Here is a 27843-nt window from a genome sequence, read left to right as displayed (position 1 = left end):
TGGGTCCTTTAATCTCTAAGAGAGTTCAAAGAGTCACCGGTGCTGCTGCTGGTTCCCTAGTGACACTGCACCCTGCTGAAGCAAAATGCTTCAGGAATCGAGGTAGATGGTGTCCACTGTCCCTGCTTAGATCCCGAGGTTTGCTGTTCTGCTTCAGATCCCCCCCCTTCCTACCTGGTGTCCTGCCTGCCTCCCTCTGCACTGCCCTAAGTCACCACAGCACCCACAGGAGGGGTGAGGATGCTCAGCAGGTCCCCAGGCTCTTCTTGCATCTGCATACAGGACACCAAGCATCTGCTTTCCTCTCTTTCCACTCCCCACTGTCCATCTTGCTCCTGCTCACTCTCCATGGACTCACTCTCTTTCTGCTAGGACTCCCTCACTGCCTCTGTCTCTCAAAGAACAGGTTTGCAGAAGGTAAAATGAATGTTTAGCACAGCCAAGACTTTGTGTCCTTAGTTGTATAAACGGTTACAGTCATAAAGGTGTGCTTTTTTGTTGCATCCAGCAGAGACTTTCCCTTATAAAGGATTTACTGTTCTCCAGGAAGACAAAAGACAGAGATATGAACCTGCAGAACAAATTCTTTCCCTGGAGCAAGAATCTGCTTTTCTATAAACACGTGGATGCTGATGCGGTTAGTGAATGAAATGTTAGGAGTGTTAACTGGATCAGACCCTGGTGAAGCAAGCTGCGAGGGGCTTTGCAGGACTGTGTGTATGAGGTAACAAACTCAATCACACAAGTATAGCAGGACCTACAGAATGGCAGCAACTCAAGGACGGTTGGCTCAGCAGGAATCTGCCTACCATGTTATTATAACTGTCGTCACCCAAGCAGTCGGGATTTGATTGGATTAGGACAAGGTGGCAAACCCCAGCATCAGAAACAGGCCTGAGAGGGAAAGGAAAAATTAACTGAAGGCTCTTTCTCTATTTCCTTCTCACAGTTGATTAACCAAAATAAATGGTAGGAAATGGACTTCCACCCTTAAAATGCAATTAACTGTTTCTGCTTGCATGTGGATGCTCTCAGGATGCTGGGAGGCTTGGAGGTGTGTGCAGTCCCTTGTGCTGACAAGTTACCCTAAGGCACTCTGGAGGATCTCATAAGTGATGTATAGCCCCTGAGCAAGTGGTTGCAGCCTGCCAAGAGCACAAGAGATTTGGTTTTACTGAAAAATGCAAACAGTATTTTCTTCATCTTACCTCTCTTATCATCCAGCATGTTCATGTCTAGGGTACCACAAGTGCATGTTCTTATCGCTGCAGTCCCTTTGCAGCCTCTTATGGAAATTCCTACCTCAACGTTGCTCTTGCTGAAAGCTTACTGAAAGTTAGGTGGATAATTGGCACCAGGCTTCTTTTGAGCTTCCTTCCTTGCTGATTGTAAAAGGGGTGGACTGAAACAGGGAGGAATTTTTATGCTTCACCTCTCCTCATCTAGGCAGTCCCCAAGTAGCACAACATGCCTGATTTGGTACCACTGCTACTCTTCCAGCATGTGTTGTGATGCTCCTCTGACTTGGACGTCAGGCAGCCAGAGGAGATGCTGTTTTTCATCTTCTACCTCCAGCCTATCCCTCCCTGCTCCTGAGTGACGTGGGCTGCTTAGCAAGCTGCTGACAAGTATCAAATCTGATTTGGGGCACTGCTCCATGTTCAAGCAACAAAGCTTACAAATTAAGCCTCCTGTCTTGGCCAATTTTGTTTCTCCACCTGGAGAATTCATTTTGGCCTGTGAGTAGCTCAGTCAAACATCTGCAGTCCTGGCTGGTTCCTTCACCAGCAGCTCACCCACTTGAATTATCTGGCTCGTCTCCACTCTTGAGGGCTGCATTTCTCCAGGCAGGACTATGTCCCTAGATGTCATGTGCCATCCAGGCTCAACTTTACTCATTCCTTTGACGTACTTGTACTGGACATGAAGCCAATCCTAAAACTGATTGTTCTTTTCATTTTAGACTTAAAATTCTAGAAGTTCTTTACAGCTGCTTTCCAGGAGTCCCTGGTGGAGTCCTTCTGAGATCTGTGCTTCTTTCTGCTCACTCTGAACAGTGCTTTAAATTCAGTAGATGAAGGCTGTTCTCCCATTTTAAGATCTGAGATTTCATGAGATCATGTGTAGCTCAGTGGTATTATTCTGAAGGAGGAGCTAATTACCTATGTTGTTATTATGAATCGCTAATCATCAGCACTATTAGTGGTAGCAGTGACAGTGATGCTATATGATCTCTCTCTGCCTCTTCCCTGTGAGTGGGAAGCATTTCTGTCTGCTTTCTAAGTGGAAAACCTGAATTGCAGAGGTTTAATGTTGTGATTAGTCTTGCAACAGGCCTGCTGTTACTGGCCCTGGGAATGTGCCATGAAACCCAAGACCAGGAGGTACATTACATGATGCTCCATCTCAGCTCTCTGCTGTCATACAGGAAAGTTAATCAGACACTCAGGGGATGAAGGTTGTGGTTCGTTTGTTTTTTTCCTTTTTGGTTGCTGTGACAGTATTTTTAATTTAAGACCAGCATGGATAAAGTACTTGTAAGAATTTCGTTGGTTTATAATCTTTTACTGAACCTGGTGGTTACTCATAAGTTGACCTTGTCTCTTTTGTGGCTGGGGGGTGTGTCTTGAATTTCCCTGAAGTGGCTATTCCAGGGCATATTTACACCAAGATTTATTTTACTTTTCCACCCACCAAGGTGATAAGCAACAATCATCCATTTTCCTGGTGACTTTAAGCAGCGACCATTCTTGAGAAGAAAAATGTGACACATTGAGCTTGACTGGATGGCATGTGGTTTCCATGATGAATGTCCTTTCTTTGATTTCTGTTTGTTCCTGCTGTCTCTACAGAATCAGTTATTCGCAACTGTCATGTTGTAACTAAAATGCGTTGTAGTTATCTACCCAGGCAAGTCTCGGCTTCCTCCAAAGAAGTGTCTCCTGTTGCTGTGCTGTGTGTAGGAGTACTGACCTTTCAGCTTTCCTCCTCTTAATGCCTATCTGGACAGTGCTGAAAGATGAATATTTTGGAAGGCTTTTGTGGCACATGGTGGTTGACGAGAGTCAAGGATGAGAATGGGTGAATGTTATTGCTCATTCCAGAATTGGCCAAAGCGTGGAGGACCAGCTATGAAGAAAGTGCTGGAGGTAAAGCTGGGCAGGAGACAGCATATTTCCTGCTCAGGTTTCCTTTCTGGTGATTTTTGAGATTTTTGCAAGTCAGTGGCATAAATAGCAATTATGCCGAATAAAAGAGGAAACTTATTTACTGCTACCAAATATTCCTGTGGGACTTTCTGTGTTTTCATTTAGAACTGGCAGGAAAACTTTAGCTGAAATATTTTTAGATGAAATATGGCATTTTGATATAATTTCCCCTCTTTTTCTTTGAATATGTTCTGAAATTTTGTTGAAAAGCTCTCAAACAGAAATTCTGGGAGTTTTCCAGTTGCTGCAAATGGGGAATATTTCAGTTCCTGAATGGTGGTGATGAATGTAGTGGAAGAGACACATACTTTTATTAATACATTTCATAAAGAAAAACACAGTCTTTTGACAAGTTCCAGCTTCATCAAACCTCTCCTATCTCCTGGAGGTAGGAGAAAGAGCAAGTGATGCATTCCTCTGTCAGGAAGACCATACATCAAGACCCTCCAGTCTTCAATCTGGATGATTTTGCTAGAGCTCTGTAGCACTCAGAAGGCATTCAATGAGACCCAAGGTACTGTCTTCTCCTGGAAGTTACCTTCCCACCTTCAACGGCAGTGCCAAACCTGCCAGCTCGAGGGAACAGAAGGGTGCAGGTGGCTTTAACCTCAGCAACATTCCTTACTGGTGTCTTGTGAAAAGCGTGCATGGCTGTACAGAAACTATGGAGGGTTGGCAACTTAGCACAGTTTCTCCCTCATTTTTTTCCATGTTTAAAGTTGAGATTAAAGGGACAAGTCCTAGGTAGCTTTTACTTTCCTTAGGCCAGATAGGAGCTGGCAGAAGATGAAAGGCTTTGCAAGGAGATTTCTCCCCTGCCTGCTCCCGAGGGTAGAGGGAGCAGTGCCGCGGCTCATCTGCTGTCCTTCCTGCCCGCTGCAGTCTTTCGTGAAACTCCCCACTGGGTGTTGCCTCCTGCTGCCATCTGGTGCAGCCCAGCTCTGGGAAATTTGTGGTGTCATGAGCCTGTAACATGGGAAGTGTGGCCCCACCAAGTCTGTCAATTTAAATGCATGTTGTCACCCTGAGCTGTCTGATCTCATTCCTCCTGCTCCAGAGAGAAATCAAAACTGAGAGGAGGTCTGTGGCCCCAACCAGCAGGCACTGAACCAGAAATGAGAATATTAAAAAGGAAGAGGGAGAATATCGGAGATCCAGCTGACACATCCAGGATCCTGAATCACCCGGCAAACACGTGCTGAATGCCAAGGAGAAGCTGTTGGTTCGGAGTGATGTTTCGGCTTCCTCCATTTCAAGGATGGGGTCATGGGCTGTGCTGTCAGGTGAGGGACAGGAGAGGGGAGTCAGGAGACTAGAATGCACTGCCAAAATCAAGATAACAGCTCAGCTGATGGCAGCTCTCACATCAGTGGCTGCTACCAGTGTGCGTCGGAGTGCTGCACCAAGTTCTCCCTGCAGTCCCTTCTCTGTGGGTCAGACAGCCCTGCCAAATGAAGCAAAAGTGTCAGCTTTGAAGGGTAAAGTGTAGACTGTGAATATAAAGCTGCCTCTGGCACTTTACAGCTCCTTTTCCCCCCATTCTTCTGCTTTCATCCCATCTCCTGCTCCTTGCTGGCTTTTGAGGAGCATGTGTGGGTAATGAACAGGTGATCGGGTGAGATTTTAGTCAAGAACAGTGGTTAACTACAGGTTTGCAACAATTAACTGTTAACTGAAGATTTGAAGGACACAGCAGAGTTAAGATGTCAAATGAGAGAATGAGTGAACTGCTGGTGTACACAAGGGACAAAAGCCCAGTCCCACATTTAACCATATAGATTAAGCTATTGTGGGAGTCACTCCAGTGTGTGCTCAAAGCGAGGGGTTGCAGAGGCTGGTTCAGAGCTCCATAAATGGTAGATGGGCATGCACATCTCCAGGTGGGGCATCAGAAACTTCCCAGAGGTAATATGAATTAGCCTGGGGAAAACCCCAGTGTGGGTGTCTTTAGGGTGGTGGCTGCACTATTGTCTCAGCATGATTTTGAACTAGGCAGTAGGATGTACTTGGACAAGATTTTTGCAATGGTTGGATGAACCTTACTTTCTGACCCCCCTGTGCAGTCCTGTTCTAGTGATTTGATCTCAAGATACTTGCTTTCCATGTGATTTTAGCAAATAGCAGGATAATTGTTACCGTCAACGCAGAGCATCTGGGCTATTTCACCTTGACCCCAGAGTACCCATCCTCACTTGTAGCTCTTGTTTGACTTGTGTTTGTCGAAGTCATCTTAAGCCTGGGAAAACTCAAAGTCTAACAGGGAAGAGTAGATCCCTTCCAAACCCAAAAGAGTGCGTGTGTCTCTGTGACAAAATACTGTGCTTTAGAGGAAATTCTGCTGTGGAGTGAGTGGTGTGGAGAGAGATGGAAGACAGTTTTTAGTGTTGGGGATGATAATTTGTATTGCATGACTGGAGACATGTATGTGGTTGTGCATCAGGATCTTGTTGTAATGGATATGGTGTGGCCCGAGAACAAAAGAAGTGGGTACACATGGCAGTTTGCAGTTCTCTTTCAGGATGAGAGAGGCAGAGAAACAGCTGAGCTACAAAGTACTAGTTTGTTGGACAACAACATGTAGCATGTTGTGGTTTCCACTCACTATTACTGTCATTGTCTTCACAAGCTTTGTGAATACAGTCTGAAAGACAAAAGAAGGGCTGTGTATTTTCTGTGACCGCTTTTGACATGTGCTTTCTTGTTCTTCTCTCTCCATAGAGAATTTGCAAAAGAACGAGAGAGGGTAGAAAATCGTCGAGCTTTCCTGAAACTCCGTAGGCAGCAGCAAATTGAACGGGAACTAAACGGATACTTGGAGTGGATCTTCAAAGCAGGTAAGGCAAGAGATCTCCTGATCTTGGTTCGGTATGTTTTGTGGCAAGTAGAGTCTGGTGATGACAGAGGACAAGGGCCCCAAAACTAGTCCTCAGTGTTGCTGGCCATTGAGGTAAACTAAGACCAGAGAGGGCCCAACCAGCACTTGTTTTTGTTGGGCTTGTTTCTGGGCAGTTACACTAAAGTTATTACAAAAGATCTCAGTTTGGTTAAGCAAAAATAAAGGAGCAGGGCCAACTTTCTTTATTGCTGAGATCAAAGCAATTGTCTTAATACAGTATAATATAAAATGTGATACAGTGCCCAAAGTCTCCACAGTGGGGAAACTGTTCCCTTATATGAGTCATTTATATTTTATTTACTTTCCACCACAGCTGTTTTATAAGCCTCTCTTGCTATGATGGTAAAATACACTGGAGTGTCATTTTTATGAGCTACAGAGATCACTTGCATGAAACTCACCCCAGAACATATTAACATTGCTTTATAACTATTATAACTGAACATCGCACTTTATTGCAAGCTGTGAGCAACGTTAACAAGGACCCAGACACACTAATGTAACAAAAAATAGCATGCTTTTCTTTTCCTTTTTATCGAACAGTAAAGATTACCAATAACCTTTCTGTGTTATAGAGTAGCTGATATCTCTCTCTCTATATAGATATAACCTCAGTATAATTCATTCACATAGCATCAAGAAAACTTCTGGGGCTAGTTTGCTTCCTTGCTTGCTTTTCTGAGAAGCTGAAACATCTGAATAAAGTAAAAATGCCTTTTAAAACAATGATGAGGAGAAAAAGAAGTGGTGGTGTCTCAACCAGAATTTCAGGTGCCTTTTTAGGCCAGTCAACTTCATCCTTGCCCTTCAAAAATGGGGAAACTGAGGTCCAACGTTATATAGTGACTTGCCTGACATCATCCGAGACTGGTGGCAGAACTGCCACTCTGTGGTGCTCCTAAACTGTGGACTGGCACCATGTGAAAAGCCATGTCATCATTCCTTGTTTTGAAAGCCATACTGAAGCTTGGGGCCTGATGTGCTAAAATGTGCTTATGCAAACAAGTAATTGTATGGTCACAGTGACTTATTGCAGCATTGCATGTGCATAAGGTGTGTACAAGCCAGGGGCCAGAGCATCCTGGTACTATTCTGCATATAAGTGGCTCTTTGTCTGGATTTACAGCCTCTGTTCTATGTGCACAACCTGGGTGCCAGTATTTGGAAGACCACTTTCAGATGGCTTCCACTGCTCTGCTTCTGCTTCCTCCTCTGAAGCTCTTTGCCAGCCTGTGTGCCCAGGGGAGTGGGGCTCTGCTCTGCTGCAGGTCCGTTGGGAGCACTGGGGGGGCGGCTGCGGTACCTCCCCAGAGGGCTGTGGTCTGGGCATGTGTTTTGACAACCTGGCCAGAGAGGAAAAAGACTGAAGCATCGAAATGTGAAATAGGAAGAAGTAGCAGCAGTTTATATGGTGGCTTGAACCCATTATTTCCCATCGCACTGTACAGAGTGACAACTGAGTGCCAGTTGTATTGACGGACTTTTATTCACTGTGACTGTTCAACAGCAACTGTCCTCAATTAGGTAACCATGCTTCATTCTGTGGTTCTGTAGGATTCAAAAAAAGAATCATTCCCTTCCCTTTCCATTTATAATTTGTCTTCCCATTTGTGTGAATGTTTTGTGCTACCTCAAATTCAAATTAATTAATGGTTTATCCAGTGGCTGGAGCAGACTGCACTGTGGTTCTCCCTTGGCTCTAGTGCCATCTTGCTTTTAAGGCTTTTGTGATTTCTCAGTCTCTAAATCCTGGTCTCCCCATCAGTAGAATAAAGATGAGAATTCCCTTGTAGGGATGTGGGTTGCTTTGTTTCATTTTGGTGACTGTTCTGCCAAGAAGAGCTATGCAGAGGACATTAGCTGAACTTGTCTGAAAGTTGAGGTGGAGAAGTTATAAAATCTCTGCTCCAACTTTGCATCCCTGTGGGAATGGCTGGCTGTTCTATTTCTGCGTTGCCAGTGCTGAATAAATGCCACATCAGTATAGAGTGAAACTGCTGTAAAATGCCCATCTTTTTATTTTGTCTAATAACACCAGATCCAGAAGGTTTTCTAGAACAGGAAAGTGTATGCAAAATAGCTGAATCAGGGAATAATAAAAATATTCTGTAAAGGCATTGTTGAAAATACAATAGGAATATAAAAAAGCTTCCTAGTACAGCTGAATAAGAACAATAATTAAAATCAACTTAGCAGTGTTAGTAAATCTTTGAATACAAAAGGTAGCTTGAAGGCTAACCAATACAGAGAATCGAGTGTTTAGCATTCAGGCGCTGAAATTTGGGACTGTGCTGTCAATGGGGATTTCCCATTTCTGTTTTAGAGGCCAGGATTTCAGCTATGAAATGATCATGAATTTCCAAACTAGATAATCAGTCATACTTGTCCAGGACCCTGTGTGGGACACTGGCCAAAGCAAACTGGGTGGGTAGGGGGAGGAAAACAGTCAGGGAAGGACGGTCACAGACAGTCCAGCCTGTACAGAATTCTCTTGCAACGGCCCCAGGCAGTGAGATGTAATAAGCTGTTTGCATAAAAGAAAGAGCAAAAGCTGTTGGTATTTCACTCTAATGTAACTCTGGAGGATTTTGTTATTATTCATGTTAATATCTAATTGTTTTTAAATCCTTTTAGCATCCTTGACCTCATTGAATCTTGTCTCAGGGAGTTCCACATGTTAACAGTTGGTTTGATTTTAAAAACCAAACCAACCCACCAAACAGTATGACCTGTCCTTGATTTTAAATATGTTGCCTTTCTGCAGTGAGAGGAAGAGCTCAGGAGTGCAATTCATATTTCTTTTTATTACTTTTCTTTCTCTGATCTCTCTGTACCTTGTTTCATCTTATTTTTTCTGCTCTAAAACACGCAGAACCAATCTGCTCAATCCCCTCTCTTCCCATGGAAAGCTCTCTAGGCTTCCAATATTTATAGTATCCTCCCTGAGCATTTTGTTTGTTTTTTCTCATTTATTTTTGATGCAAGGTAGGAAGAGTGGAACGCTGCATTCCAGTGATTCATAAAGTGGCATCTTAATACTTAATTTGATTGGTTTTGCTCTATAAAGTTTTACATGTTCTGAGTAGTTGCTGGAGCTGGAAAGGAGGTTTCCTTGTTCTTGGTAGCACTAAAGTTTTTACCTCAAGGGCTGTAACTGGTTTAGGACCAAGGAAAGTATCTGAGTGACTAAAATCACTCCTTAATCTGTACACTACCTCCCATTTGTCAACAATGGTTTTAATTTAACATTGTGCTCATCATTTATTGACCACTCTTGAGTGTCTTTAATGTTTCTTACAGCCTTCTCTGTTTGTAATCTGAATGATGTTATATTATCTCTTGCTGTACATATTGCATTAAAAAAGTGGTTCAGATAAAATTTTGGGGTTGTTTACTATCAACCCTTTATTATACTGAAATTGTAGACTGTTTAGTCCTCCAAAAGAAAAGAATGGGTCTTTCTTTTCTACCTCTTAAGTGCTGTCTGACTCGAGCATGTTCCAGACCTGGTCTAATGACTTGTCTAATGACAACATTTGTGTTGTAAGAATGAAACTTCTTTAATAGCCTGGCTCTTGAGTAACTGACTTTTATTTTATTTTTTTTTTCTAGTGGTACTTTTAAAGTTTTTTCCAGTGGTAAAATAAGTATAAAAAGGAAGAAAACATTAATAAAGGGTGCTTGTGAAGTTTTCAAGGAGGTACCTTGGCACAGCTGAAAGATTTTGGTGTCAGCTCACGATTGATAAATCACCAGAAGTGCAGCTGTGATTGAAACTGAAGCAAACATAGCTCAGGCTGGTTTAAATGTGGATTGTTTAATACAGTCAGCGGCATATCTGCTTGAGGGATCTATACCAAAGTGTTTTAAACAGTGACAGCCTTAATGTGCAAATGCTTGTGTGAGTTATACTTAATACAGGAAGCCTTAATTGAAGAAGTGCTTGACAAATGCCTTCTTAACAAAGGTTTGGGGAAGGAAAGTGAAAATTGTAACACAGATAATGTGCTGAAGTGCTGAATTTAGACATGCATGACTTGAAAGAAAAAAATCAGCCTATGGTCTGACCAATTTCTTAGAGTTTGAATTTACTTTCTTCACTTAGGATTATACAGAGGCCAGGTATGAAGTTTCTAGCTTTACTTATTTCTCAGGTGCGTGTACAAGAATGAATACATAGGGTATTCAGGAGGGTTTAAATGTTTTCAAATGAAATAACAGATGATTTCATGTAAAATTCCCATATTATGAGGCCAAGACTAAGCAAGGAAAATTGTAACTCAGTAGAGTCTGTTTGAAGATGTCAAGAAGAAATGTTGTGCCACCTTCAATGACTTATAAATCTGTGTCTTCAAATCTGTAAGATTTTCAGTCTTATAAAACTAGTGCGAGTTACAGGCCAGAAGCAATGATCAAATCCTATCATTTGTTGCATCTCACAGCATTTAGGCCAAAAATTCATATGATAATTGCCATGTCAAGCTCATAAACGTTGACTCTGTATCATTTAGAAGTGAACTGTATGGATCAGTTAGAAACAAACCTGTAATCTTAAATTTAATCTTGAAGAATAAAGTCAACTGCCTGGTTTTTAGTAAATTCTTTAAAGGGACCACCTTTTCCCACCACTGGAAGTCAGCTGAATGTAGGTGTAAAAAGCAATGTTTCGCATTGTGTTGCTCCTCTAGGCACGAGACAACAGTTCTCTTCCCCAAATGCCTCTTCTTCAGTTCAACCAGTATTAAACAAAGTCTTGTTGGTGACGAGCAAATCCTGTCTTGTTCCACCTGCTGCGTGCTGGGACAGGCTCTGCTCTTTGTTTCATGTTTTTGTTGGGCTCTGTGCAAAGGCAGTAGCAAGTCAATTTGAAATTGTGTCTTTCAGAGGAATTAAAAAGTAGTGAAACCAAGCAATGTAATCCATGCAAATGATTTTGCCACTGCTGCTTTCTCCATTGAACTCCTCGAAACTGTAGCAACTATTAGGTTGTCATGCTGCATTTCCAACGGAGAGCGGAGAACTAGAAGTTCTCTGCACAGAGTAAAGTGCTTATAAGCCCACAAATATTCTTTTGAAGATGTTTCTCTTATCTTACAAGGACATGCATCGTTTTGAAAACACTTTGCTCAGAGACTGGAAGTCTTTCAGTTCAGAGCTAATGAAGTTGCATGTCTTTTGCATTTTAATTCTTTCCAAGTCCATCTCTTTCACACAGCACTGATTCTGAGTGTTTCTTTTCTTCTGGAGTAAGCAGGCTTTGGGAATGGGTTTAACATCTCTCTTCTAGCTCACTGTAACTTGAATGCCATTCCTTGGCACAACAAAGCTTTATGAACCTCAGGTGTCAGCTTTCTGTAGAAGAAACAGAGCAACAAAGCCCCTTGATGCAGCTGGGAAAAGACACCTACATCACTGAAAAAGGGCAGCAGTGTGTGTGAGATGGCAGGGGAGGATAATTGCCAGAAAGACAAATTAGAGTTCCCTGTGAGAGTGTGACGGCTTCTTCTAAGGAATGCATTTTTATTCACTTTTCTATTTAACAAGTCTGAAGCTTCAACAGTTAAATTCAGTTGTTCTTCCTTTTTTCTAACTTCTGTTGCCTGTTGAACGTGAGTTATTTCCTGTAATCCACTCTTCTTTTGAGCCCACAATGTCCTATCTGCCCATGTCAAAGGATAAGAGAAGGGGCACCATCTTTCTCTGCTGCTTTGCCTGTATTGTTCAGCTTGCCAATTCCTCAGTATAAGGTTTGCCTTTATTTCCAGTCCTGTAACATGCTGTGTGTTGTCAGTACTTAATGACTAGCAATTAATCTTACTGCTGAGACATGTCTCACTGATATCCTAGCGAAGCCCCTGTGCCTTTAGAGGCTAGAAGTTGCTGATCTGATACCACCTCTTTGTTGAATATTTCCTCTAATGTAGAGGCACTGTTGTTTGGAGGTTTTTCTGGCATCCTAATTATCTTCAAGGCTCTGTGTTACAGTGATGACTAAAGGCAATGCAACTTCTGATCCTCTGCTTAGGATGCTGTATGGTTAAAAAAACCCCACCCTAGCAATGATGACTAGCCGGCTGAGCTGACTTTTTAGCAGCTTGAAAAACCATGTAGAGCCCCACTAGGGTAGATGTGGTCCTTTTGTTTCCCAGAGGATACAAGATGGACAGGAATGACTATCAAGGGAGAGAACTGGGGACCAATGGTGGAGGAGAGTCAGGCTTGAGGAAATTACATAGGTGAAACCTGGGTTTTGTTTATTTTAAGAGGACAGTAAAACTGAGCCCTGGGTGAGATATGTCTATGGATGGAGATATGTTTGGGCACCAACTCAGGGCCCTGAATTTGGAGCAAAAGCTCAGGTGGTTTGCAGAGTTGTCTTGAAAAGAGCAGGTACTTTGTAGGTGAAAATATGTTGATACCAAATTGTCACACCTTACAAATCTGGAGGTCCCACTGGCATTTATCAGTCTGATTTCTGAAACCTCAGTATGGCTAAAGCTCTCATCAGTCTGACTGTGGGGACACAGGTGACACTGGAACACCAGACGGCATCAGTACACCATTGCACATAACAATGATCATGTATCCGTACAGTTCACAGTCCCTAGAGGTGATATGAGGACTCAGGATTGTTCCTCCCCTGCTGCCCAAAGGACAGTGGAGAGCCATGACAAATTGTTACAGGAATGTGCCAAACGAGGCCACTCAGAAACAGGGGAAAAGAAGAATTTCTTTTTCCTGCTCAGAGATCTTTGAAAGGAACCAGTACAATGTTTTTCCTCCTGCACTGATATGAATCAAGTGCAGAACTGAGCTTCCAGCTAAGTGAATAGGCTCTTTCTTTCCTGGAGTGTCTTAGGTTTTTTTAACAAGACGTGCCTGAAACCAACAACCCTCAAAGCATTGACCAGTAAGTGTGCTGGCTCTTGCTGAGATTTTCCTTCTGCAGACACAGCTCTCTTGCATTGCACTCACCTGGGTGTAGCCCCTGAAGAACAGCTGCCTGTCTTCTGACATTTGCTAGCTCATTATTTTTTGTGCTCACCACCTGCATGGCAGTGTGTCTGCTCCCTGCAGTAGCTTGTATTAGTCTATTTAATTACCAAATGCTGCCTAAAAGTCAGCTTTTCTTTCTGGGAGTGGCAGAAGAGATCCTCTGGGACGTGCTTGCCTTCCTGTGCTTGCTTTTTGTCGCAAGACCTAAACACGCTCTCTGCTCCAAATGGTTTTGGATTTTCACTGCAATTTGCTGGTATGTAGCATAGGAAAAAAACCACATCTGCCTGTTCAGAGGAGCACAAAATGGAGAACTGCAAAGTACTGATGGCTGAACTAATCCCCAGATCCAAAAGAGTGCAGAAACATCTGTGTGGCACTACTGGTACTAGGAGCTAGACTCTAGTGGTACTAGGAGCTAGTATGTATCATTCACTCTCTCTCCCAGATGATTAATAAAGAGATTATATAAGGTTTGTGTAGTAGTGCTGATCCCTCTAGTATTCTTCAAGATGGCTTTCAGCTACACACTTTGGTGTATGGCCTGTGGTTTGTTTGTTTGGTTTGGTTTTTTATTTTTTTTATTTTTAGTTAGCCTTCCATCTAGGCTCGCTTAAATGGTCCTTAAAGCAAAATTTTGTGGGAACACAGTGTCAGATGTTTTAGTAAGATTACAAATTACATTTATGCCAAGCACGTGAAAGAATTTGTCATTTATAATAATACAAGGAAGTGTACAGTGTACCAGCTGCCAACTCAGTATTTTATTTGCTTTAGATTGTTCTTTAGAAAATCCTCACATAATTTTACAGCAGCAAGCTAAACTCTCTGGTTCAGACTGTATGAACTGTATGGTTTCAAGTGTTGGCACAGTGTGGTGTGTACTGCAAATTGACTTGAGTGATGATATTTGCATTGTGAAACCTCAGGAAATTTGGTTGTCCTTCATGCAGATAAAAATGAGTCAGTTTTGGGAGGCTGTTTTTTTCAGTGTTTTCTGAATTTTTTTACTGTAGGAAAGTATAAACTTGTATTTTGGAGATGAGTTACACAGGAATGGAAAACCAACAGTGGTGTTCTTACACTTACTGCACAACTTGAACTGTGCTTGCCAGAACTCCCCCATGGAAACTTTGCTGTGGATTTTATTTGGACAAAGATTTGATGCAATGGCTACTTGGTGACATTTGGTCTCCTGCGATGTGGCACAGCTGACATGCAGCAGCCAGCCCTGCTTCTGTTACCCTGTGCCATGAGACAGAGATCCGTTTCCCATGGGCTGAGTCCTGGTCTTATTGATGGAAGCAGAAGAACAGCAATGGGTGTAGAGCATCTTTCACTTCTCAAACAGTGTCTCCAATGTGGCTGGGCATGAGGGACCATCCTCTGGCTTGTGGAGATGTGTGGTCTTGCTTGGGTCTGAAGGAAGGTTCTTGATCTCCCGAAGTCCCTTGTGGGTGATAGCTGGATAAAGAAACTGGAGTGGGTGGTTGATTGTGAAGAGGGAAATCATGGAGGAGTGCTACAGTCTTCCAGTGGTTTGTCTGGCCTCCTCCCCCTGTGCAAGAGGGGCACAGAGTAAGAAACACAGCTCTCTGAGCCATCCTTTCCTCCACAGACTTGGTGTAACTGGGTGATACAATGGGGTAAGGTTGGTGGCAGCTGGTTTTAGAGCAGGGATGTGATAAATCTGAGGTTGAACCTTGCTGTTTTTCCTTTTACAGAGGAGGTTATGCTGGCAGAGGAAGACAAGAATGCAGAAGAGAAATCTCCTCTGGACGGTAGGTCATTTTGCTGAGCAGTTTTCCTCCTGTGATATGTGAGAGGTTCACCTGCTGTATGCCGACGTGGCTTTCCGTTGTAACCAGGAGGGTGTGAGGAACACACTCTTGCATGCACTTGGCAGAAGTTGGGCTAAAGAGTCCCTTTTCCTGTATCGGGTCTTTTTGAGGTTGCAGGTGGATGATAAGCAGTTATGTGACACGTCACTTCTGGGATGGGATCTGCCCTTGGGGTCGGTCGGTTCCTACGCTGCCTGTGGGACCACAGCGTGACGGGGACACCTGTCAGCCTCTGCCGAGCATGGCTGGCTGTGTCTACGCACAGGTTGTGGTGGGGGTAGGCTGCAGAGCGGATGCCAGAAGAAAAATGCATTGACTGAGAGAAGGCAGGGCTCTAAACTGAGGTTTCCAAATGGATTTGACATAGAGACTAAGACCCCTGTTACTTGTAAGCAGTAAGACATAACAGGGTGTGGTGATCCTATATTCCGACGTGTGACCCTAGCATTGCAGGATGGCTGGAGGTACCGAGCTTCGGATGCAGGTGCAGCGAGGCTACGGGGACTGCTTTCCCTGTGCCTCCAGACCGATGAGCTCTTAGGATGCGACAGCCAGTCAAAGTTCAGTTAAAGATTCTTCCCTCTCCCTTTTCTGACCATCTTTCGTCCTCCCATGTCTCCTCCTTTCCCCTCCCCTCCCTTTCCCTCCTCTTTTTTTTTCTCCTCCCATTCACTGTCAGGGAGGGCCGCCTCGGAAGGGCCGATTCAACAAGGCACGGCACCGGCAGAGACTAGCAGCGGCAGCAGCTACAACAGTGAGTGGATTGCAAATCACCAGGGGCTTAGGCGGCACAGTGGGGCAGTGCTTCTCCCCCACAGCCCCACGTGCCCAGGTCACTGGCAATGTTTCCTGGGTGGTTTTGCACCTTGCTCCGAGCCATGCAGCTCCTTGGGGCATCAGGCGCCCGGCTGCTAGCCCACCTTGGCCAACCTGGTGACCTGTGCTCGGGAAGGACTCGGGGTCGCAAGAGCTGGGGCTGAAGGAGGTCAGGGCTGAGGTGTGTTTGGCAAATCTTCGTGCGTGTGTGCGGGTGCGTGGGTGTGCGTGCAGTGGGGAAGTTTGTCCAGCACATGGGTGCAGCCAGGGCTGTTAGGCTCGAGTCGAAATGAGTGTCTGGAAGAGTAGTCTGAAAAGCTGAGTGATGTAAGCAAACTAGAGGTGAGTACAGGCCATGGAGTAAACACCCACGTATACTAAGGCTCCCTCTATACTGTTAAGCTAAAGGAGCCCGGCAATGTTCCCAGCCTAGTCTCCAAAACAGAGTGACATTGCATCGAAGGTGCCTGTAGAGATGGCACGACCTAATCGCTACACACATGGAGAAGTTATTTGGGGGAGAAGATAAAGAAGAAGGTGCTCAATTCATGCCAGGGAGTGTTGTAAAACTTTGCTCCCAGGGCTGGTTATGTTCCAGTGCTGGGGATGGCCCTGGACATGCTGGAGTGTACTGGGACAGAGGCAGGCTGAAAGACCCCAGAGCTGGTATTGCTGGGACTGAGGATTCAGCCTACTGCTGGGTGGGGAAGAAAAGAGCAAAAGCAGTTATTTGCAAAAAATTGAATCCAGATCACAGGTTCAGAGTGTCCTTTCCTCTTGGAGGCTCTCCGAACCTGGGTGATGTTCTGTGTGTTTCTGTGAAGCACGCTTGCCTTAGCTGCGGAGGAAGAATCGCATCCGTTTATCTGTCAAGGCAGGGAAATCTGTGTAGAGTGAGGGGATCTTCTCATATGAACCTACCCTCAGGGTAGTCACTACAGAGTGAGTGGGTTTGCTGTGTGTGCCTACTGAACAGTATGTATCACCACACCGTGGGGTGTCTTACTGCTGATAGAAAATGGTGCTTAGTTACTGTATGTCTTGAAGCTGTTACAAAACTGTATCAACGTATTTTTTTTCTGCTAGTTCTCAAGGTTTTGCAGGTAGGTGGTCATGGGACCAGCGTCCACACTGTTGCTGCATTACCCCTCATGCACTGGGTGGACAGTGCAGACCTCTCCGAGCCTTAGGCTGCAGTTCTCTTTCCCTGTCGAGTAAAACGGTGTAGCGATGTTTGCCCTCCCTGCAAAAGATGCTGTTGGACAAAGTGTGTTTTCAAAGAGTTATGACATCCCCAGGGGGAAGGAATTGTACAGTGGGTGCTATTAAGAGTATGCTCACTGATTTGTGGCAGTTGCTTTCAACATAGTATTTCTGCTCCTTAAGGCATTGCTCTGTGGTAAACTGTATCCGAGCACCGTAAATGCTAACTTCTTAATGGTGCACACTGTAAACAGCATTAATGTTTTTAATGGATAGAAGCACTCATCTCATAACCCACTGAGGCTCAGAAAGATTCAGTGACCCTGCCCAGCCTTTCTGCTATGCTAAAAGGTCCAGCAGCTGCAGTGACTCCCCCACCCTCCTGCATCTGCTGGGGTGCAGTGTAAGTGCAGACCTGTGCCTGGCAAACCTTCAGGATCTAGAAGGTTAAGTAAATAAATGACCCTGGCATCAAAGCACACAGAGGCCCTGCAAGGTTGTAGGTTGTCTGATTCGCTCCAGCTTACCCTTGGGTGAGAGCTTTAAGCTGGCATTGGGAAGTAAATGCTGGCCCTGGAGAGTGAAGGGAGGGGGAGAGAGAATCCACTCTGAATGCTCACAGGGCATTTTCTCTTTAATTTGCACACAGTGTTGAAACGAGCTGCAATAAAGAAGAGCAAAAATGACCTGATTCATGCTGAAGAAGGTGAGGACCATTTCACAGACATTTGCTCCGTTGGTGAGTACTGGCTTCGCATTCCCCGAGGTTTAGATCTCCACCTAAACGTGTTCATGTCATGTTTCCTCCGAGCGGCTCCTTTGCTTCAGAAGCTGCAGTTTCAAGAAGGAGAATTATCACTGCTCCTGCAGCAGCACTCAACTTAGCAAAGCAAATGGCTTCGTGGCTTCACCCTCTCCCTGACGCTGCCCTGCTCAGCTATTGCATGCTGCACCCTTTAAAACAGCGCTGCCAAAATGCTTGGAGAATCTGTGTGGTGTTGGCCATACTGTGATTCTTCTTGGAACATGCTCATTCATGCTAATGAAGCCCAAATACATCAAATGATGCTACTAAGCCTCATCTGTTGTGGGGAGCAGAGGAAGTGGACACTTACTCGCATTGGGCACTAATGCACAGTGTATAGTTTTGCAGCCTTTACCATACGAATTGTTACTGGGAAGTGCTGGGCAGCGGCCCCAGTTCTCATTCTTGCCTTAAAAGAAGGTCTTAAAGCAGTTCTCCTCATTTTTAAAGCTGGATATGGAGATACACACCTGTGTGCACGCAGTTGCCCACATACCTCCAATGTAGAGTCTGGCATCCTGAATAGTGTAGCATTCATGGTACAAGTTTGGTATCTTCACCTCTGGAGAATACGACACTGTCAGGCTACAGAGGTACTGCTTGTTCTGCAGTTAACAGAGAGCTAGTTCCCTCCTGAGACATTGCCAGGTGGAGAGGCAGGAGGCAGGTCTGGGCTTTGCAAGGGGAAGCAGGCTCTGAGCATACAGCACCCTGTCTAAGGGGAACTGTTTGGACATCAGCAGAAAGACCTTTCGGTTGTGGGATTTTACATGCTGGCTGGGGAGACATCTTCCTGACTGCTTTGGAGTTAGCTATTTTGCTTATTCCTGTCCCTGTTGTTTGAGTCTGTATTTTGTTTTGCTGCTGAAGCAGCAGATGTTCTCATTATCTTCCAAAGAAATGTCTTGGCACCCCAGTTACCACAAAGCAGTAAATCCTGGATGCATAAGAGTAGCAGCACAAAGAGTACATTTGAGAGTACATGTCCATATATGCTTGCAAGCATGAGTGCCTCAAATGCTCTTTGGAAATTTGGCATTAACGTTTTAAGAGATTACAGCTGCTGCTGGGGTTTTTTTCCCCTTTAAATGAAGACCTGGTTGCAGGAAATGGATGTTGCTCAGCATGTTACTGACACCATCACCCACTGTTGAACTGCCACAATCCCCCAGGCTGAGTGGGCTGCAGGTTTTGTGGCTAAACTGCTGACACTTGTATGAGAGGTTTGTTGCTGAAAGAGGGCAAAAATGCGGCGACTGTGTGCATTTTTGTTTTGTTTTGTTTTATTCTGAGCAGCTCGGATCCCTGCATGGATAACAAGGAATGGTCATTTTTAGAACATTTGTTCATGGTTGCAATAATTATGAGATCTTTGCATTCACATCCAAGTCCCTCCAGGCTCTGGGCACCCATGCCATGCAAACAGATCTTTGAATTCAGCGTTTCAGGTGGCAACGGATGACGGAGCATCTGGACTCGTGGATAATCTGATGCAGAGCTGGGAACTGTCTCGGGAGCATATGGCAGGGAAAATAACAGCAGTGCTTTCCACCTTCTGCAAGTGGTTCACCCACTTGGGAAAAGTGTTTTTGATTCTGATTCATGGAACAAGGCAGAAAAGAAGAAATGGATAAAGCAGATACTTCTGCAGGCTCCTGAAAAGGCTGAAACTCTGCATAACATAAACAATCAGATCATATGGGCAATTATGCATAAAGAATATGTTTTTGAGAAAAGGTTTTCTTGGATGGTTTTCTATAATGTCTTGCTGATGGGAGCATAAGGAGCGTGGAAGAACTAACAATATAATTACTGAGTGCAACGTGAAGATGCAGACCAAAGTGGTAGAGACATTGACAGGTCTCTTGCTGGCCGTTGACTGAATATGTTGTGCTTTAATTCAAACACAAGTACCTCAATGAGCCTTATAATTGCATTATAAAGCTCTATAGTGGTAAACACTTCCCAGTGTGTTCTCTGGAGTTGTTCTTAACATTTATTCTGTTCTTTCCTCCTAACTCTCAGCCTTTCTGTCTGCACTAATAAGCGTGCAGCAGTAGATGCTGGCTCCTTCTGGCTTCCTACCCTCTACTCTGTACCAGACACAGGACACTGTCTTGATTGCCAGACAGCAAAGCCTGGAGAAGTGGATGTTTTCGATGTTAGATCAGTCTAAATACTGCTGCTTTTCTTTTCTGGAAGATCAGTAGAGAGGAGACGAAAGGGCAGCAGACTATTCCCATGCAAATCTGAAAGTATAGTCTGGCTTGAATATCTGAAAGGTCTTTACCTGCTAAACAGTATTATGATATGGTGCAGCCTATATCTTAACCTGTAGTTCATTTTGTTGTCTTAAAACAATAGATGAGCACTATTATTTTTATTTTGTTTTAAACTGGCAAAGGGAGGATTATCAAACTAGCAGAACAACAGCACACCAAGCTTTCCCACAAGGAGTTTGTTCAAAGCCTGGCCAGGGCCAGCTCTGCATTTGGCGTGTTGGTGGATGGCCAGAAATGTGAACTGAAGCAGAGAGCTTGCCTTCTATTGGGGAGATGGCGCAATATGCTCTTGTGTAGCTGTGAGGCTTGGAGAACCCATTGCTGTCACATCTGGATGTTTCATCCTTTCTATGGGTGCTGTGTTTGATGTTATTGCAGAATGAAACAGGGTGAGATTCCCACCCCTTCTAAGTGTTGAAATGTAAGTGAGCACACTCAAAAATTTGGCTGCTGCAGTCAGAACACTTTGTTCATGTAACTCAGCCATCTCCAACAACAGCCCATGCAAGTCATTTGCTCTCACGGTGCTTGGTCCAAGACAGGACAGTGTGTGTCCTGTGTCCTGGTCAGCCCTACCCGTGGGGAGGCTCTGTCCCATGATGGGGAAGGGCAATAGCATATTATCTTGCTACAAACCATCTTGAAACAAGGTTCGCTAGCAGTTTCTGAGGGGTGCCAGCACAGCATGAAACAGGTAGTGGACAGCCTGCAGCAATCACGATTTTCCCTGCTTGCAACAGTGTCTGTGGCTGTTGCAGAGGAACTCCAACAGATGCATGTGTTTATTACTAACGTGTGCTGATTTCTTCTGCCTCAGCACTGGCCAGAGATTGCCTTTTCATCATCCGTTTGAACAGTGCCTGCTACCACATGGGGAGAGCTTACATTAGAAATCATTTCTTCTGTCAGCTTCCTATTGTTAAAACATTTGACTGTTTTCCAGGGTTTCAAACCAGAGTTGAAATGTAGCTGATACAGGCAGAATTGACACAAATGAGTAGCTGAGCCCAAAATATGATGCACAGAGGCAGATTGAGCCCTCTGCTGTAGAAATACATGAAGTCAGAGAGTAAAATAAGGAGACTTCACTCAATTCAGTAGTAAGGTCTGGGTCTTTGCTTTGTCCTTGGAGCAGGGGAAATAGGGACCAGCTTTCCTGTTGCCAGCTACCCAGCTCCAAGAGGATGTGCTCCACACCACAGGCAGAAATACCACTGTGCCTGGTACTTTCTGTCCCTCCAGTCAACTGGGAACCCAAAAGTTATGAGTTAAACTGAGACAATCAAGATTGCTTCAAAGGGTTGGAAACCCAGTTTCTTTAGATGGTGGAGCTGGGCATTCATTCATGAAGTTTTAAAATCCCAGCCTTCATCCCTCACTATGTCATTGCAAGCGAAACGCCCTTGCTCAGCCCATAGTCAATGTGCCCAGCTTTCTGCTCAGCTGTGTTTCTAGTGCTTGGGAGAGGGTCCGTGTGCCTGGGAACGTCCTCCAGCCTTTCACCTGCCGGAATGTGGTGTGGTGACTCTTCTTTCTGTCCCAGGGTCTCCTTTTGCCCGTGCCAGTTTGAAGAGTGGGAAGAACGAGAGCTCGTCCTACTTCAGGAGGAAAGAGAAAATGTTCCGGTTCTTCATCCGGCGCATGGTGAAAGCTCAGAGCTTCTACTGGATTGTCCTCTGTGTGGTCGCCCTCAACACACTCTGCGTTGCGATGGTGCACTATGACCAGCCGGAGAAGCTCACCACTGCGCTGTGTGAGTACCGGGGACTGCACCTTTCCTCTAACGAGGTCTTGCGTTTTTGACTACTCTGAGCACTGCTGTCACATCCCCGTGAGGTCTGGTCTTTTGGCTTCCTATACCTCCCTTAGAGGAGGGTCAGAAATTCATTAATGAGTGGTTCTAGTAACTCAGGAGTAGCTGAGTCATACAATTAAAAAAAAATCCACCAGGACATGATACTGTTTTGAGGTGGGAATGTGATCCTAAATATTATCTGAAACTTCAGATTCAAACACATTTACATCTTGTAACACTGCGGGAGGATTTGTTCTGTAGGAGGCTTTATGAAAGGAGGGGGAATGACTCACTACTTGGGTAAAGGCAGTTTTCTCTGTCTAATCAGCATCTGCCCAGAGAACTGCAGAATTCATGCCACTTTGCAGCTGATCTGCACGGGTGATTTTTCTGTTGTGCACATACTTAAAGCTCTGCCAGCACTGATGTCCCAGGGATAGCAGCACATGCAATGGCTGATGCTACTTGGGAGATAAAAATGTCAATCTGTGCTTATAGAATCATACAGTAATTCACTACAGTTGTAGCTATTATTGTTGTATTCTTTAAAAGGTTGCAACTTTACAAAAGGTCTTTTTTGATAATCGTGTCTTCCTTAGTAACAGTGTGTGATCAGGTGGGATAAATGTCATGATGCCCTTCTGTGAAAATATGTGCAGTGGTGACAGAAATAATACCGTACAGAAGATTATACTATATTTGTGCAAAAGCTTTTATTTTAGCTTAGTTCCTGTGGTCACCTATCCGTTTAGGCTTCAGATAGTCTATAAGTGCTTTTGAAGTATGATTGTTTTTTTTTTTTTTTAAATTGCATATTGTTCTGTCCTATGATGAATAATCAATGGAGGCAGCTTTCTGCAATTGGTACCTTTACACAGCACAGCGTTACATGGAGGTTGCAGACTTGCTCACAAAGCCTGTTTTAAAAAAATGTGGAATGTAAAGGAGAGCGCTTTTTTTCATTTATTTTAATGAAGGTTGTAGGCTGTGACTCCTAGAGCTCGAAAACTTGTAGGAATATGGTGACACTGAAAATGGGACACTGCAAGTTTTTCCTTCTGAAGAGAAGGGATGGAGAGCTTGTTTCTGGGAGACAGATCCATTGCATTGGCCACTTCTGAATCTATAAAATGGCCAGGAACAAATCTTTTGTTCACTACTTGATGTTCAGATACGGCTAGTTCAGAATTTGCTAAGTAAAACTTGTGAAGCAAGAGAACAGAAGACTGGGAAAAAACCCTAAAATATTTCAAACAGTCTGACTTAATAACTGTGGCTTAGATCATTAAAGATACTTATCTACCTAATTTTCATTGATTTCTATATAAATTAAATACTTAAATATTTCTATCTCCAGATCCTCAGCTCTCACCTTATTATAAGAAAGCAAACTTTTGAAGTTTTTTTTTATAGACCTAAAAGGTCAAGAATACTAGCTGCTCTGACTTCAAAAAAACTCTCTATTAATGGTTGCTGAAATATTTAATACCACCAGGTAACTGGAGCTATAATGAGAGTTGTATAAGAAGGACAGAAACTTCTTTCAACTCTTTTGTTTGTTTGTTTTTTTTTCAAGATTTAGACTGAAAAGAGAGAGAGACTACACAGAGAAGTCAGTCTTGCTTATTCATTTCCTAAATTTAACATAAATAATAAGGTCGATTGGCAGAGTAATTAAAAGTTTGAGGCTTAGGATTTCCTCTTGAATTAAGAATAAATGTCTAGAAAAAAACCAACCACTTTAAGTCTTTCAACTCAAAAAGGAAGGCTTAGATTTCCAAACTCAGTTTTGGGAACACCTTATGCAGTAACTTTTCTAAGAGAACATTAAGAAATCCATGAGCCAGCAACTTCTACTTAGTATTCATATGAGCTGGAAGGGATGTTTCTGTTAATTAGAATTAAAGGCTCACCTCTGTGTGGGAAACGTATCTGGGACAGAGGCCATAAATTAGGTTCCCAACCTGCCTTAGCTGGAGACAAAAAATAGGGAAGGTTGAAATTGTGTTGTGCCTGGGATCATGGATTGGGGTGGATCCTTCTTTCAGAAGCTTTGGATGTGTCCATAACACCCAGTATTGTGAATTAGTTTCCAAAAAACTTGGGTAGCATATTTTAATTTCTTGGTGCTAAGGTACTACCTAGCTAAGAACAAGTGATTCCATTGAGTTATTTTTAATGGAAAAGTCAGAAAAACACCAAGGAACCATGTGTTCTTGGGAGTTAAATCCTCAGCATCCTCCCAGCCATAGGTGCTTTCCTGTGTCTCATCTGCCCTTTATATATCTTTGCATCATTGCACTGCCATTTACTGTAAGACTTGAGTATGTCCCTTGTCAATAAAGAAACACCTGAGCAGGTGTTTCACAAATCAGTCTCTTAGATTCACTAAAAGACATACTAGTGGCTACACATAAACACTGTTAGAAACAACACTGTGATTGGTGAGGGCAACACAGACCTGGGTCACAGACAAAACCAGAATATCTGAGGAATCATAGGTTTTGTGGATGTTCTTGTACAGGTATAAGCATTGGGTCTTTAAGCGGAGTGGTACAAGATTAGCCACCACGACATAGAGAATAAAAGCCAGAATGAATGGTTGTCGTGGAAATTCTAAGATACTCTAGGTAATTTTATCTTGGGGGTTTTTTTGTTTGTTTGTTTTTTGTTTTGTTTTGGTTTTTTCCCCCAAAGATAGTTTTCTCCAAGACAAGAAGCAGAGGTGCCAGGGGTTCATTTTGGGGAGGATTGTCTCTGGTCTGTCTTATGGCACAGTGTAATGGAAGCTCTGGGAAGAAACCTTTTTTAACATGATTTTAGAACAAAGAGAATTGTCCACTGAAAAGGCTTACAAGCTCAACCTCTTAAATTACAAGAGTCCTGTACCTCCAAACGCTCCCAGCTTTTCAGGATGATGAGCTGTAGTATTATATTCATGCCTGTCTTTGCATTGGTAATGACCTAAAGGTTTCTGCCTGCTTTCCTGGGGGATGGTATAGTTTTCATACCATAATTTTTCCTACTAATCCAAAGTCTAACATTGAATGCAGGGAATATTTTACACCTTAAGGTACGTGGACTTTGCGTGGACTAACTGGTTGTTTGTTACTGCAAACATGGTAAGACTGGGCTTGGCCCCCTCACTGCTGCGTGCACTAAACTGCAGCCAGCCTAGTTAACCCTGCAGCAAACACATTTGTGAACAAGCCCAGATGTGGTTTAGCCCTTGAGGAGTTCTGTTCTGACCAAGATTCGTGCGCAAATCATTAGATATAGGCAGAACAAGGTATCACAAGACCAGGGAATTTTAAACAGGTCCTGGAAATACTTGGCAAAATCCTTTAACTATAGGAGTGACAGAGTTTAAAAATGGCTTTCAAGTTTATCCGTGATGAGTGAACTTCACTACAGAGGAGCAGGACTTAGCTAGTCTGATGTATAGCAAGAGAGAAGTAGCCAATTCTAATTATGTTGTTTCATGGAAGGTGCTTAGAAATGAACTGGTGAGGAGTTTTGTGAACTGTAGCAGTGGGAGAGGAGTGTGGTAAAGTCTGGGAGGATCCGCTAAACCCTGAAACTCTACCAGGCACCTCTAATTCAATTATACCTGTCCCTCTGGGGAAAAGTATAATTACATTACAAATTAATTTTACTTAAAGAACGGTTGGTAAAAGCCTATGGGTCTGCACTGATTTATTTTTCCCTTGGTCTTTTCTTTTAACTTTCCTGCTGTTGAATTGTTCTGATTAGCTTTCTCCACTTGATATTCCATATTGCTGCAACTGCTTTGAAAAAGGAACTGTAGGAGCTTTAGAAAGGGGCTTGGGATTTCTTTAGTCTTATTGAAAGAGCTGATGAGAAATTCTTTGAATTCTTGGGGTATGGTGAAGAACAGGACATACTTTATGCCCCTGTAATTATCCCCAAATTAGATCAGAGATTTTCTTTCTCTGCATGGAAAGGGTTCCAGTGCCGCATAGCAACAGGAGTTTTCTCATACTGCACATGGATGCACGGCATGTTCTCCTTACCGAAGCATAGACCTTCAATTAAATAAGTTGCAGTTCCCTCTAAAAGTATATATTTCATGCAGCCACCCATGATTGTCATCAGTTTGTGGTAATTTGCACCATTGCTGGCATTCTCAGAAAAAAAGAGACTTCTGTCAGAAGAAAACTCTGTAATCTAGCCTAGAAAATCATCGCTGACATCTAGTAGCAGCAAAGATGCATCTTCAACTGTGAGGGCAGCAAACCAACAAACTCCATAATGTGGGCACACAGGTGCAGTGTTAAGGGTTTTTCAGTCAGGACTGTGCCTTTTAAAAATATATGCTGTAGCTTGAGCAGAAATTGCAAGCCCAATGTGGAAACAGATGAATGCATTTCCATGCCCTGTGCTGTGCAGGAGGCCAGCAGAGATGGTGGTGGTGGTCTCCTCTTCCTCTGGCTAAAGCTGTGGAAGAAGGCTGGAACCATAGCTCTCTGGCTTCCCTGAGGCAGGCTTTGGGACCATGGTGAGAAGGTTTTGGGGTTGGATCAGTAAGGTTTCGCTTGGGAGCCCTCTCATCAGGCTTCCATTCCCCTGTGGCTGCCCTTCACGAAGCAGCTCTCTCCATGTTTCTCCAGCTACCACTACAGTGATCCTTAACTTGCTCCTAAATTTATATCTGTTTAAAAACAAGATCCAGAATGTCTCCTTTCTGATAAATACTATATTTGAAAACAGTATTTTAGCCATTATGGCCTGAGAACATCTTCCCTGTGTGCTACATGATGCTGAACCATGCGTCTGGTGCAATTAGGCTTTTTTTGATGATGTTGTGTTTGCCTTTGAAGTAGATAGCCAGTTCCCTCCGGATATAAATATACAGCATTTGCAATTGTGAGGAAAAGGCTTTCTGAAGTGAGCATATTTGTTTATGTCTGCTGAACATTTCATATCTGCTTTGTCAAAGAGGAGGAAGTTGTACTTTGCTGAGGTTCTCCTGGTTGGTGTAATGTACAAGGAGGATGAGCAGAGGAAACCAAAGCGGTAGGCTTGGCACCTGCTCCTAATGACATCGGACTTGGAGACATGGCAGAAATGGAATTAATCCATGGGTGACTGACAAAAAAGAGCTGCTAACTATCTAATTCAAACTTATGGGGCAAAAAGATGCTAGCAAGGCCTTTGCCAATAGCACAAATTTGAAATTAAATAAGAGTATTTGTATCAAACTTTTTTTCCTTAAATCACATTACAAAATGCTTCTGCTTAACACAGATTAAATTACATGTGGGATCTGAATACCAGGAGGTCCAAACAATGAAATTGCATTTTCAATTATACGGGCAGGGCTATGTCAGAAGAAATCGTGTTTCTGATCCATCTGCTGAAGAAGCTGATTCACTTTGAGTCAATTCCTTCTGCCCAAGGAGTTCACTATGTTCATATTTTCCTTCCCTCCGTCCCCTGTCCTCATAGGACTATGATCTGGAGCACCTGGTATCTGCTGAAATATAGCTATTGCTGCCTGTTTTGAACTCCACCTAGATGGAAGTCATCAGCTGTGAAAGGACAAGTTGGGTGGTTCTTTCAAGAACAGCAGAAGGAAGTGGTTTCTTGGATGTTCTGAGTTTCTAATGTTTCCTGTTGTTTTTTTAAATTTATTTTTCTTTTTAATAAAATATTTCTTGATTCTATTTTACTTAAAGACAGCATTTGCTAGGTTTTTTTCCTCCTATGATATTTTGGTTTTGCATGTGTGTTTGCAGGATGTGTCAGTCCAATGATGGAACATTGAACTGGTTGATACCTGGTTTTTTTCATGCTTCTGCTGGATGGGTGACTGAACATTAATCTTCGTTTCTTTCCTCCTTTTTCTTCTTTTGAAATGATGGTAATTGTCTTGGCAAAGTGTACTGAGATCTATTGGTGAAAATTACAGTACCCCCCCTCCCCCCAGTATTATTATTATTCTGTGAAAGAATATGGGGTGTACCTGAAATGTAACTC

At 43.5% G+C, this 27843-nt stretch overlaps 1 protein-coding gene across 10 annotated transcripts in view; it reads left to right on the top strand.

Moving 5' to 3' along the window:
* The window catches only part of CACNA1B (calcium voltage-gated channel subunit alpha1 B), a 310095-nt gene that overhangs the window by 150459 nt on the left and 131793 nt on the right, over positions 1-27843 (top strand). For 4 of the 10 annotated variants that reach the window (XM_052815098.1, XM_052815090.1, XM_052815088.1 and 1 more), the window contains 5 exons: positions 5928-6043; positions 14826-14882; positions 15622-15696; positions 17611-17700; positions 21592-21801. In XM_052815098.1, coding sequence (XP_052671058.1) covers positions 5928-6043; positions 14826-14882; positions 15622-15696; positions 17611-17700; positions 21592-21801 — 548 coding nt within the window. The remainder of the gene's footprint in view (positions 1-5927; positions 6044-14825; positions 14883-15621; positions 15697-17610; positions 17701-21591; positions 21802-27843) is intronic. The other 6 variants (XM_052815092.1, XM_052815089.1, XM_052815096.1 and 3 more) reach the window with 3 other exon arrangements.

This window comes from Harpia harpyja, chromosome 19 (assembly GCF_026419915.1).
Source record: "Harpia harpyja isolate bHarHar1 chromosome 19, bHarHar1 primary haplotype, whole genome shotgun sequence".
NCBI lineage: Eukaryota > Metazoa > Chordata > Aves > Accipitriformes > Accipitridae > Harpia > Harpia harpyja.
The sequence above is the reverse complement of the archived record's forward strand: the minus strand, read 5'-3'. Positions and strand labels throughout refer to the sequence as shown.